The sequence below is a fragment of the Canis aureus genome, chromosome 12 (genome assembly GCF_053574225.1).
Source record: "Canis aureus isolate CA01 chromosome 12, VMU_Caureus_v.1.0, whole genome shotgun sequence".
Lineage (NCBI taxonomy): Eukaryota > Metazoa > Chordata > Mammalia > Carnivora > Canidae > Canis > Canis aureus.
The window spans coordinates 28,322,971-28,336,489 of record NC_135622.1 but is presented as its reverse complement, the minus strand read 5'-3'; the positions used below and the strand labels follow the sequence as shown (position 1 = coordinate 28,336,489).

The window sequence follows — 13,519 nt, the reverse complement described above, 5'->3', positions numbered from 1 at the left end:
TGTACCTGCTTCCAAAGAATTATTATTAGACATTTCTGTTAAGGGAATGAACAAGCTACCCTTTCACTATGAAATTTTACATCTTTTTTTTTTTTTTTTTTTTTTTTTTTAAGAAGGAGAGCATGAGCCAGGAGAGCAGGGGGAAAGACAGAGGGAGGAGAAGCAGCGCCTCTGCCCCACTGAACAGGGAGCCCCATGTGGAGTTCGATCCCAGAACCCTAGGATCATGACCTAAGAGCCCTTTGGGGGTTTACTTTTTAAAAACTGAATTGTAGGGGTTCCTGGGTGGCTCAGTGGGTTAAGCCAGGTCATGGTCTCATTCAGGCTCCCTGCTCAGTGAAGAGTCTGCTTCTCTCTCCCTTTGCCCTTCCCCTGAGTCATGCCTGTCACTCTCTCTCTGAAATAAATAAAATCTTTTTTTAAGATTTTTTATTTATTTACTCATGAGAGACAGAGAGAGAGAGGCAGGCAGAGACACAGGCAGAGGGAGAAGCAAGCTCCATGCAGGGAGCCTGATGCGGGACTCGATCCCGGGACTCCAGGATCACGCCCTGGGCTGAAGGCAGGCACTAAACCGCTGAGCCACCCAGGGATCCCAATAAAATATTTTTAACTAAAAATAGATAAATAGTTGTATTATTGTAAAATGCATTTGTGGATGTCAAGTTCTGATCATGGAGAAGTATCTTCTACTGGGCCAAACTTCCCTACACATAACAACTCTAGACAAAACTTAAATGATAACTACATGAAGACATTGAAGACAGACACAAAGCAAGAGGCATAGGAAGGGACTCAACACTTGGGGAAGCAAACTGCACTGGGTGATTTCCACCCCCCCCCTTTTTTTTTTTTTTTTTTTTTTTTGCTTTTACTCTGATAGCAGGCTACAGTTCTTGCCAGGTATAGAGATTAAACCCAGATACAAACCCTGATCTTTAGGATGCCTGGGTGGCTCAGCGGTTGAGTGGCTGCATTCTGCTCAGGGCATGGTCTGGGGATCCAGGATGGAGTCCATGTCAGGCTTCCAACGAGGAGCCTGCTTCTCCCTCTGCCTATGTCACTGCCTCTGTGTGTGTGTGTGTGTGTGTGTGTGTGTGTCTCATAAAAAAAAAATAAATCTTTTTTTTTTTTTAAATAAGTCTTAAAAAAAAAAAACAAACCTGATCTTTTCCTTGCTGAATTGGAAGAAGACAGAGATTAGAAGAACAGCAGCTGGAAAGTAAGATAATTACTGAAAGAGAGAAACACAGAGAAGGTAAGCACCATATTCTGTGTATAAACCTCCCAAATCACTGGCTCACCCTGTACGATGCATGTATGGGACAGACTCCAGGCAACCTATCCAAAGCTAAGAAAGTAGAACTGGAGATTTCTGCTAACATAGGAGATAAAGTTTGACTTGACCCCAACCAAGTAAGCCCCCTGCTTAAGAAAATGATGTGGGAGTGACATCAAAGATAATGAGGGACTAAGGACCTCTGGGAGTTTGTCCCTTCATAAAAACAATGAAAAATTCATAAAAACTTTCAGGACTTTAAGAACTCTGGAAATTAACCAGTCTTGCAACAACCTAAGGAATATTTACTCGAGAAAAAAATGCCTGAATTTCAGGAGGAACACCAAGCTTTCCTTCCATCTCTCCTATTCCCCTGCTTTGTTCCCCAGCTCAGTAGTGGCCTTCAAAATTAAGGGCCCACACACCCAGTACTGCAAGGAGCAGAATGGAGCCGGAGATATTTCAAAATCTCATTACCAAAGAAATGGTGTTCATTGATGGGTCTAGTTCCTTGGAATTCACTGCTAGAAAGGCTTGTCTTCATTTGACCTGGACCAGAACTTGCCCAGTGTTAAAAGCTTTTTTCTTGGGGGTGTTTGTTAAAAAACATTTGCGGTCAAGTGTTTTAATGTTGTAGCTGCCCAAGGCAACAAATAACAATGGAAGCAAATAATAGACTAACCAAAAGCCTCAAAAAGTAAAACTAAAAACTCCAATGCATTTCTGGGAATCCTAAAGGCCACGTGCACATGTAGGGCTCTGCACAGCACAGTAGAAGCAGAAAGTGAAGGCCAACAGAGTTGTCAACCAGCTATCTGAGCATTGAAGATGTGTCTCACCATCCAAGACTGGGAGATTTGTTGGTTCCAAGAATTTAAGGAAAATTCTGTCCAAGGATTAGCTGACCACCAGATAACTGAGTGGAGACTTCAGTGGCCATGTATTACAAAAGATATGGATGTTACAGAATTAGTTCAGAGAAGTCTAAACAAACAATACAAAAAGCAGGAACAACAAAAAACCCTGGGGAGAGGGAAAAATCTGATTTCCAGAGTCGCTACATTATTTAAAATGTCCAGTTTTCACCAAAAAATGACAAAAGCAAAGAAACAAGGGTGGGGAAAAAAGCAATCTATGTAAAATGTTCTTTTTTTTTTTTAAGATTTTTTTTTTTTTTTTTTTAATTCATGAGAGACACACAGAGAGAGAGGCAGAGACACGGGCAGAGGGAGAAGCCAGCTCCATGCAGGGAGCCCAATGCGGGACTGGATCCTGGGACTCTGGGATCACACCCTGAGCCAAAAGCAGACACTCAACCACTGAGCCACCCAGGAATCCTAATGTAAAATGTTCTTGAGTGGCTCCTTATGTGGCTCAGTTGGTTAAGTGTCTGCCTTTGGCTCAGGTCATGATCCCAGGGTCCTCCTCCGTCTCCCTCTCCCTGCCACTCCTCTTGCTTGTGTTCTCTCTCTCCCTGTCAAATGAATAAATAAAAACCTTTAAATATATATATATATATATATAATGTTCTTGAGAAAGACCAGATGTTGCACTTACTAGACAAGCACTCTAAGTCAGCTATTTTAAATATGTTCAATGACCTAAAGGAAACCATATCAAAAGAACTAAATAAAGTATGAGAATAACAGCTCACCAAATACAGAATATCAGTACAGAAATAACATTTTTAAAATTTTTATTTATTTATGATAGTCACAGAGAGAGAGAGAGAGAGAGAGAGAGAGGCAGAGACACAGGCAGAGGGAGAAGCAGGCTCCATGCACCAGGAGCCCGACGTAGGATTCGATCCTGGGTCTCCAGGATCGCGCCCTGGGCCAAAGGCAGGCGCTAAACTGCTGCGCCACCCAGGGATCCCCAGAAATAACAATTATAAAAATGAGCCAAATGGGGCACTGGGTGGCTCAGTCAGTTAAGCATCTGTCTTCAGTTCAGGTCATGATTGTGGGGTCCTGGGATTAAGCCACACATTGGGCTCCCTGCTCAGCCAGGAGCCTGCTTCTCCTCTGCCTCTGCCCCTCCCCTGCTTGTGCTCTTTCTCTAATAAATAAATAAAATCTTTTTAAAAAATAGCCAAATAGAAAGTAAATAGAAACACTTTTCTGTTGAGAAATACAGTAACTTTCATTGAGAAATGAAAAATTTACTAGAGGCTCAATAGCAGTTTTAAGCAGGCAGAGTAAAGAATCCGTGAACTTGAATATAGGTCAATTGAGATTTTTCAGTCTGGGGAAGAGCAAGTAAATAGAAAAAAAAAAAAAAAAATGAACAGAACCTCAGAGGCCTGTGCATCATCATCAAACATATCGATATATGCACAATGGGAAAATCTGAAAGAGAAAAGAGTAGGAAAGAGGGAGAAAGAATATTTGAAGAAATAAAAGCTGAAAACTCTCCAGTTTGTAAAAAACAACAACAACAAAACATTAATTTATGCATCCAGGAAGATCAACAAACTCCATGTGGTGTAAACTCATAGAGATCCATACTGAAATATATCATAAACTGTCAAAAGATAAAGACAGAATTTTGAAAGCAACACGAGAGAAGCGACTGATCACATACAAAGGATACTCAATATTATTAAAAGCTGTTTTTTTCTTCAGAAAACATAGGGGCAGGAAGGCAATGGATGACATATCCGAAGTACTGAAAGGAAAAAACAACAACAAAACTCTGTCAACCAAAAATTCAATATTCAGACAAACTACCCATCAGAAATGAAGGAAAAATAAAGACACTCCCAGAGAAAGAAAACCAGAATTCTTTGCTAGCAGTCCTGCCCTACAAGAAATACTAAAGAGAGACCTTCAGGCTGAAATGAAATAACACTAAACAATAACTTGAATACACATGAAGCCATCGGTGGTACCAGTAAAGGTAATTATGTAGGTAATTACAAAGGAAGGTATAAATGTATTTTTGGTTTGTAATCCCTCTCTGTGTCATCATTTCAAAGAACAAACTTTTGGCTCACTTCCTTGATGTAGTTCACACAGGACTATGCCCCAAGTTGACACTGAAAATAAGATTTGTGTAATGAGTGAGCTGACTAGATCACCCCCCACCTCTGTCCCTACCATGTTACTACCCTGGGTCAGGCTAACATTCTGGGCTTTGTTCCTAGGATCCTTTGTAGGTGTTTGGTGGGGGCTGATGACATTTGCAATCACAGATGTAGGGTGAATGTGGGCACTGGGAACAGGAGTTTAAAGCAGCCTGAATGAGCCAACTGGCAAAATAAGCATATGAATCCTCATAGGGTAAACAACATGGTGTGGGACACCACAGGGGACCCAGAGAACCCTACAGGACTGCTTTGGAATGGTTGTTGCAGGCTGGGTGCTGCTTCTGATTGGGTGTTAAACAGAATTCTACAGCAAATCTTCCTGCCTCATTTTGCATTTCCACATTACACAAGGAGCACAGTTGTATCAGCAAAAGCACTGATCCACGAGATGGTCATTGATTCTGTCAAAAAACTTTATTTTTTTTAAAGGACTTTATTCATCAGAGAGAGACAGAGAGAGAGGCAGAGTCACAGGCAGAGGGAGAAGCAGGCTCCATGCAGGGAGCCCAACACGGGACTCGATCCCTGGTCTCCAGGATCACGCCCTGGGCTGAAGGCGGCGCTAAACCGCTGAGCCACCAGGGCTGCCCTGATTCTGTTAAAAAACTTTAAAGATATTTTCTTTTTTTTTTTTTTAAAGATCTTATTTATTCATTCATGAGAGACAGGGGGAAAGAGAGAGAGGCAGAGACACAGGCAGAGGGAGAAGCAGGCTCCATGCAGGGAGCCTGATGTGGGACTCGATCCCGGGTCTTCAGAATCACGCCCTGGGCCGAAGGCGGCACTAAACCGCTGAGCCACCCAGACTGCCCTAAAAATATTTTCTTTAGATGTATAGACCCTCCACCACCACCACCAATCCCTGACATCCTGGAATATTCTCTTAAAAACTAAAGATAGAAGAAACAGAAGAACTAATATAGAGGACAGACCCAATTCGTTTTAAGTCAAAGGTTGGTTTTTGGAGCCCTGAATAACTTTGCTTATTTTCAGTCTGCTTTCGGACAGCCCTAACAGGTCCTGGGCTGCAGGGGGGCTGCCTTGACCACTGCAGGTCCAGAGGGGTTGAGGACAGAGAGAAGAGGCAGTACTGCTGGGGCAGTGGGACCTTAGAAGTTTAATTCAGAGCAGACACCAGAGCTCCAAGTGGAAGGCTGCCATAGGACCAGGGCGACAAACAAACCAGTAGATAGGGGAATAAAATCCCTGTTGAAATTTAGAAATGCTTACAAAATATAAAAAGAAAAGGAAGGGAGGGAGGGAAGAAGGAACGAAGGAAAGGAAAAAGATGAGACAAATTCTATAACTAAAATTCCTGAAATCCTCTGCTCATGTACTTAAGTGAAATGTGGTGAGGTGGAAGGTGGTAGCCTTTGCTGGAAACAGCACAGCTCCGGGAGGGAGCCTGAGTCTGGGGTTTACATACCTTGGGCAAGTCATTCAATCATGCCCAGATTCAGCTTCATGAATGCACAGAGAGGGCAAGAGAGAAAAACAGAAGCTTCCTCAGATCTGCCAAAGTCTGGTTCCCAGTGCGCAGCCAGAAGACGGCCAAGAAGTCTGGGCCCTCCAGGGGAGGTCACCACGTAAACACAAGGTGGGATAAAACACGCGTTAACCATGGAACCAAATCTTTCAGTAGTGGGAGGGAGAGAGGAGGGTAAATGAAAGGGGCTGGGGGGGGGGGGCGCACTGGCTTTGGCATCAAGGGCAAAAGACAGAATGAGGCAGAAAACCATAATTTCCACAGGCTTCCTGGGACTGAGCCACTGCTGCCCAGTCCCTGCACTTGGACAGGGGGAAGCAATGTTTCCTGGGTCTCCAGGAATGCAGAGTAAGATCACACGGGCGCTGCTCTACTTCCTGCGACAGGAAGGTGGAGGGAGAAGCACAGGCGAATTTCCTGGGTAACGAGGGCTCAGGTGGCCAGCCCACACCACACCCTCACTTTTCTGGGGACTCCGACTTCCCCTGCTGCCTTCCAGCGGAACTCTTGGTCTGAGATGACGGTCTTCTGAGCTCCGGTCCTTGAGCTGAGTGGGCTCTGCTAAGTGAAATGCGGGGAGGAAGAACCGCCCAGACTTGGTGTGCACCGTAGACCTCTGCAGTGGGGACCCCTGGGTGGCTCGGCGTTGAGCGTCTGCCTTTGGCCCAGGGCGTGATCCCGCACGGGGCTCCCTGCAGGGAGCCTGCTTCTCCCTCTGCCTCTGCCTCTGCCTCTCTCTGTGTTTCTCATGAATAAATAAATAAAATATTTAAAAAATAAATAAAAGTAAACATCCGCAGTGTGGCCTCCTGCAAACATTCCTCCGGGAAGAACTCGATCGTGTTTTCCAGGAGCTGGGGGCTGAGGCCGTCGGGGTCCTCCCGCCGCCCCGGGGCGGTGCCCTCCCGAGGGGTTTCGCCCCGACGTCTGCGGAGCCTCGGGAGCCCCGCTGAGCCGGCCTCGTCTCCCGCGGTCTCTCCTTCCGGGTGGGGAGGGGGGAACCATCGGGTCCGAGGGTCCTCGCCCGCGCGACCGCACTGGTCTGGGGCGGCAGCCCAGGGGCCCCGCGGCCCGGCGCAGCTCTCCCGCCGGGGCCCGCCCCTGCCCCCTGCCCCAGGCCCTCCGGACGGATGCCCGGCTCGTCCTCGGCGCGGCGCCCGGCCTCCTCGGGGAGCCGCGCGGGCTGGGCGCGCTCCCAGGCGCATTCCTGGCCGGGCAGCCCCCCCGCCCCCCTCCCTCCCTCCCCTCCCGGCCCCGGCCCCCGGGCTGGCGCCTCCCCGCCTGGTCGCGCGGGCTCGTGCGGGCGGCTGCGGAGGCTCGAGGCGGGCGCGCGGCGCACCTGGACCCGGCCCCGGCCCCCGCCGCCCCCGCCCCGGCCCCCGCGGCGTCTCCCCGCCCCCGGCCGAGCGGCTCCCCGGCAAGATGGTGCCCGGCCGCCCCCGCGCGCTCCTGCTGCTGCTGCTGCTGCTGCTGCTCGCCGGCCCCGCGTCGCGGGCTTCCCAGGTCGGTGCCCGCCGCTCACCTGGGCCGGCCGCTCGGGCCCGGGACGCCGGGCTGGGGGCGCGGCGGCTCTCGGGGTCCCCCCCGCGCCCCCCGGGAGCACCGCTCGGCCCGCGGGCCCGTCGTGGGCGCGAGGAGGGCTCCCCGGACGCCCCCGGCCCCGCTAGGGTCGACGGCGTCCCCGCCCCCCGCCGCACACGCCGAGCTCCTACTGCGGTCGGGGAGGTCCCGGGACCCGAGCGCGGGGCCGCCTTTCCCTCCCCACCCGGCGGGCGCCGCACCGCCCCCCCCCTCGCCGCTCGGGTCGGCCGGAGTCCCGGTGGAGCCCTGCATTGGCCGCGGTCACTCCTGCGCTAGCCGGTAAGAACCGGTGGTCAAAGTGAAGATGAGAACGCAGGTAAAATAACGTCCTCCGAGAGGGGGACCGTGGAACTGGAATTGCTGAATTCCGCGCCAGCAACCGCCGGCCGCGCTCGGGCCGCGGGACCCCCCCGCCTCCCGGGATTCCCCCCCCCCCGGGAGCTCCCGGCCCCGGCCCGTGGCGGGCGTCAGGGCAGTTACAGTAACGCGGGCAGCAGCAAAGCCCGCACGCGCCTCCTGAAAGCCTGATGACTGCCCGGCTCTTTGCTAAGCATCTGCCAAGCCCTTAATTCTCAGCCCTGGGCGCTGAGGACCACGGTCTGTCATCCCCATTTTGCAGAGGAGGGTACCTAAGGCCCAGGGAGACTGTGACTTGAGGCCCCACAGCCAGGAAGGAGTAGAGGAAATTCAGTCGGTCTCCTTGGGTTCCAAACCTTTCGCCTTTCCCGTCGACACGCCTTTACGGTCTAAATTCCTGAACCAGGCAGGCACCCTCTTGGTCACCTGGGAGTCCCTGGGGTGCGGGAAGGGATTCCAGGCCGGGAGACTGCAGTTCAGACCAGAGGTGCGTAGTGGAAGTGCACAAGTGGTCAGGAAAAGAGGCAGTTGATGGGGAAGGGGGCACAGCTGGCAAAGCGTCACACACTTGGTTTCTGCTCAGGAAGCCATCTCAGGGTCTTGATCTCAGGGCCGTGAGATCAGCCTCGGGGGAGTCTCCTGCTCAGCACTGAGTCTGCTTAAGATTCTCTCTCCTTCTCCCTCTGCCCCTCCTCCCTTGCACACAGGTGCATGCTGTCTCGCAAATCTTTTTTTTTTTTTTTAATTTGTATTTATTTATGATAGTCACACACACACAGAGAGAGAGAGAGGCAGAGACAGAGGGAGAAGCAGGCTCCGTGCACCGGGAGCCCGACATGGGATTCGATCCCAGGTCTCCAGGATCGCGCCCTGGGCCAAAGGCAGGCGAGGCGCTAAACCGCTGCGGCACCCAGGGTTCCCAAATCTTTAAAAAATAAAAATAAAATAAAAAAAGCAGGCAACTGCAGGAAGCCACTCAGCAACCAGGCAGCAGAGGCTAGTTCAAGGCCACAGTGAACCCAGCAAGAGAGCAAAGTCTCTCCCACCCACTTTGCAGAATACAAAACAGAACAAAACATCAGGTCCAGAGCGGAAGGCCAGAAGCATAGGTGGGCGCATCTAGTCCCAGCCGTCAGAGGATGGACAGGATGCACAAGGAGATGCTGAGGCACCTGCTCTGCCGCGGTCTCACCTTCTGGGGCCTTTTTAGGTAATCTCCAGATTACCGTAAAACAGGTGAGACCCTGGCAGTTCTCAGATGTCTGTGGCTACTACAGAGGCAGAAGAGTGAGCCCTCTCAGGCTCTGGTCCTGGGGGATCTGGGTCCAATCCCTGCCTCCCTGGGCTTTGTGAGGGGGAAATCAGGAGCAAAAGGGATTGTCCAGAGAAGCTGGTTTAAAAATGCTAGTGAAACTGTCCTTCACACAAAGTCTTATGTGTTTGAGGGGTCTCTGCCCCCAACCCCTGCCTGGGGGAGCCTGACAGGTAAACCATAAAGAAGGCCCCAGGAACTTTCCTTACCTGGCTTCTTCTCATCTCTTGGTCCTGCTCAAATAAGCAGAGGCCTTCCCAACACCATGCTAAACGGATCTCCTCCTTGCCTTTGTGCTTCCTATTGTGGTCCTATGAAGGGCTCTGGAATAGGACTGATCACGTTGGTAGTGGTTTCTTTTGGTAGATTTTGAGGGTTTTTTGTTTGTTTGTTTTTGTTTTTACATTTTGAGTTTATTGTCTGTCTTCACTACAGGCCTCAGGGCTAGGGATCATATCTGGGGTTTTTAACCAGGGACCACACATCGCAGGAGTTCAGCAGAATGAATGGAGTATAGTCACACTGGTGCTGCTCTGAGCAGGACCAAGCTGGGCAGCCTCTGGGTAAACCTTAGCTGCACATCAGGTCACCTGGGAAGCTTCTAGAAATCTCAGTGCCAGCCACATCCCAGAAAATCTGCTTCAACTTGTCTGGGCTGGGGGTCAGGCATCAGGATTTAAAAAAAAATTGTCCCTAGTGATTTTAATCAAGCACATGTATGAGACTCAGTGAAACCCGGTCTTTCTGAGTTAAAAGTGGCAGACCTAGGAGAGGGCCAAGAGCAGGGGAGTTTAGAGTGGGCAAAGGATTGGACTCAGGAAGACCCAAGGTGATATAGCATCCCTGGAGTTGACTTGATCTGAACACAGTGTGACTCTGGGGCTCTTGGACCCGACAGTAAGACCTGCCAGCTGGTGGAGACTCAGCTCATGTCTGGAGAATGAATGGCACCCATGGGACTATGTGCTGCCACACAGGAGATGGACAGGGCACATGACCACCCACGGACCTCTAGCTAGAGGCAGTGGGCATTGCTTGCTGGCAGTGCTGCACAGTGCTGTCCGGGGTTCCTCTGTTTCCCAGGAAATGTGCTTACTTTGTTCTGTCAGGTGAAAACCCACAGGAAATACGATGGGTGTGTGTTTGTGAGTATGTGTGTGCATATCTGTGTGCCCGTGAAGACACACATGTCTGTGTGAAGGAGTGGTTGTGTTTACTGTGGCCTGTGTATGTGCATGCATATCTATGTGTGTCTTTGTGTGAGTATGAGTGAGTGTGTGTGTGTGTGTGTGTGTGTGTGTGTGTGTTACCGGGTAAGGGGAGGCTGCTGTCTGCAAGGGTCTGGAGCAGTGATCTCTTGGGGATGGACAGTATCCTCCCCTCTCCTGTGGCCCTCCATGGCTTTCCATTTCTGTCCCTCTTGTCAGCACACCTGTCCTGAGTCACTTTGCAGGGTTTTTGTGATTAGCTGAATGGGAGCAGGTGGTCATGGGGAGGGACGGCAGGTTTAGCAATGTGGGGATCCCACAAGTGGGGGCCCTATCTTAAAACTGCTACATACTCTGTGGTCTTTCCACTGGAAGAGAAACAGTTCTGTTGGGGGAGACAAGAACGGGAAACGTGTAACAAACCCCTGCACCTCTTGTCCCCACAACAGCCCTAGGTGAACAAGGAGGGCAGGGTCTCAGCATCCTTCTTGCCTATGGGGTTATTCAGAAGGCTTCCCCTTCCCGAAAACTTCTCCTTGTGAACAGATGTCACAGGGTTCCAAGTTCCACCGTTAGAAGTTCATTCTTTTGGTTACGGTCTCCCATTTACTTTTTACAGTTTAATGCAAAAAAAAGTTTTTGGTATACATTTCCATGATTTTTTTCCATGAAACTATATTCCATATGTGGTAACCCCCACCACAGTCAGGATACTGTTCCACTACCCCAGAACCAGTCTGTCCTTCATCACTGTATAGTTTTGTCTTCTCCACAATGTCCTGTAAATGGAATCAACAAATGCATAGCCTTTTGAGTCTGGCTTTCTAAAATTTAGCATAATGCATTTAAGATTCTTCTGTGTTGTTCTGGGTCTGCATAGTTGTTTTTACTAATACTATGACTGAGTCATATCCCGTTGTGCAGATGTACCACAGTCTGTGCGTCGGTTCACCCACTGAACTGAATGACACCTATGGTGTCATTTCGACTTTTTGGCAATTATGAATGGAGCTGCTATTATAAATGATTCCCAAGAGAAATACTCATTTCTCTTGGGCAAATATGTAGAAGTGAGATTGTAGGGTCATATGGCAAATGTATCTTTAACTTTGTAAGAAACTATCAAACTGTATTCCATTTTAGTTGTATCATTTTACATTCCTACCAGCAATGTATAAAAAGACACTGTCATCCTCACCACTTAATATTGTCAAGTTGGTTAGTTTGTTTCCAAGTCATTCTGATAGGTATGCAGTGGCATCTCACTGTGGGTTTTATTTCCATTTCCCCAATGACTATAACATTGAAAATCTTTTCATGTCTTTATTTGCCATGAGTAGTCTACAGGTAAAGTGTCTGTCTGCCTATTTTAAAAATGAATTAATTTCTTATGGTTCAGTTTTGAGTGTTCTTTGTATATTCTCATTGCGAGTCATTTTCAGATAAGCGAACTGCAAATATTTTCTCTCAGTCTGTAGCTTATCTTAATGTCCACCCCAGAGCAAACATTTTAAACTTTGATGAATCTAAACCGATCGGCTTTTTATTTTTATGGATCATGCCTCTGGTGTCAAGTCTGAGAACTCTGCCCAACCTCAGGTCCTGAAATTTCTCTTCTGTGTTTTCTTCTAATTGTTTTTTTTATATATAGTTTTGCATTTTTACATTTAGATCCGTGATCCATTGGAGTTAATGTTCACACAGTGTGAGTTTTATATTGGGGATCACTTTTTGCATGTAGATTTCCAATTGTTCTAATATTGCTTGTTGAGAAAATGCTTGAGTCACCTTTGAATTATCTCAGCAGCTTTAACAAAAATCAATTCATCACACAGGTATGGGACTATTTCTGCCAGTCACACACTATCTTGATTACTGTAATTCTATAGTAAGATTCAAATCAGGGAGATTTTAAGATTTTGTTATTCTTTTCCAAAATTGTTTTGACTATCCTAGTTTCTTTGCCTTTCCATTAAATTTTTAGAATTAGCTTGTCTATTTCTTGTAGACAAGAAATCCTATTGGAATTTTGATTGGGATTACATTAATGCTATTGATTGATTAGGGGTGAATTGGCATCTTAACAATACAGTCTTCCAATTCGTGAACATGTCTTTTTTTTTTAAGATTTTATTTATCTATTTGACAGAGAAAGAGAGAGAAAGCACAAGCAGGAGGAGCGGGAGGGGGTGGAGAAGGAGGCTACCCGCTGAGCAGGAAGCCCAGTGTGGGCTCCATCCCAGGACCAGGATTATGACCCAAGCTGAAGGCAGACACTTAACGGACTGAGCCACCCAGGTGCCCCAATATGTCCATCCATTTATCTAGATCTTCAATTTCTTTCATCAGCATTTAAAATTTTTCTTTTTTTCTTTTTTTTTTTTCTCTCTTATGTGTCAGAAGCTTGAAAACAGGTACAAAGCGGAAATGTACCTGTTTTTTTTTTTTTTTTATTGGTGTTCAATTTACTAAAATACAGAATAACACCCAGTGCCCGTCACCCATTCACTCCCACCCCCCGCCCTCCTCCCCTTCTACCACCCCTAGTTCGTTTCCCAGAGTTAGCATATGCTTTGTCAGATTTATGCCTAAGTATTTCATTTTTGGAATCTTTAAATGGTATTGCTTTGTTAAATTTTCATTTTCAGTGATATATTCCTAGTATATGGAAATTTAATGGACTTTTTCTTTTTTTTTAAAAGATTTTATTTTATTTATTCATGAGAGACATGTAGAAAGAGGCAGAGACACAGGCAGAGGGAGAAGCAGGCTCCACGCAGGGAGCCCGATATAGGACTTGATCCCTGGTCTCTAGGATCAGGCCCTGGGCCGAAGGCAGCGCTAAACCGCTGAGCCATCCGGGCTGCCCTAATGGACTTTTTCTATATTGACCCTGTATCCTGTGACATTGTGGAAATCACTTATTAAAGGGTTTTTTTTGTTGTTGATTCTCTCAGATTTTTTTTACATAAACAATTGTGTCATCAGTGAATATGGGCAGTTTTATTCCTTCCTTTCTAATTTATGTGTCATTGGTTTATTTATTTAGCCCTATTACACTGAAACCTCCAGTACTATGTTGAATAGGGAAGTGAACATCCTTGCCTTGTTCTAGAACTTAGGAAGAAAGCATTCAGTTTGCATTTTTTTTAAAGTGTGATGCTACCTATAGGTTTTTGTAGATGCCATTTATCAAATTAAGATTTCC

At 47.7% G+C, this 13,519-nt stretch overlaps 1 protein-coding gene across 5 annotated transcripts in view; it reads left to right on the top strand.

Annotated features, from left to right (window-relative positions):
- The first annotated feature begins 7,226 nt into the window (after positions 1-7,226).
- The window catches only part of FBLN7 (fibulin 7), a 48,677-nt gene continuing 42,384 nt past the window's right edge, over positions 7,227-13,519 (top strand). For 2 of the 5 annotated variants that reach the window (XM_077843298.1, XM_077843296.1), the window contains exon 1: positions 7,227-7,356. In XM_077843298.1, coding sequence (XP_077699424.1) covers positions 7,276-7,356 — 81 coding nt within the window. In that variant the 5' untranslated portion in view covers positions 7,227-7,275. Of the gene's footprint in view, positions 7,357-7,585; positions 7,751-8,850; positions 9,028-13,519 lie in introns of those variants that run through there. The other 3 variants (XM_077843301.1, XM_077843297.1, XM_077843300.1) reach the window with 3 other exon arrangements.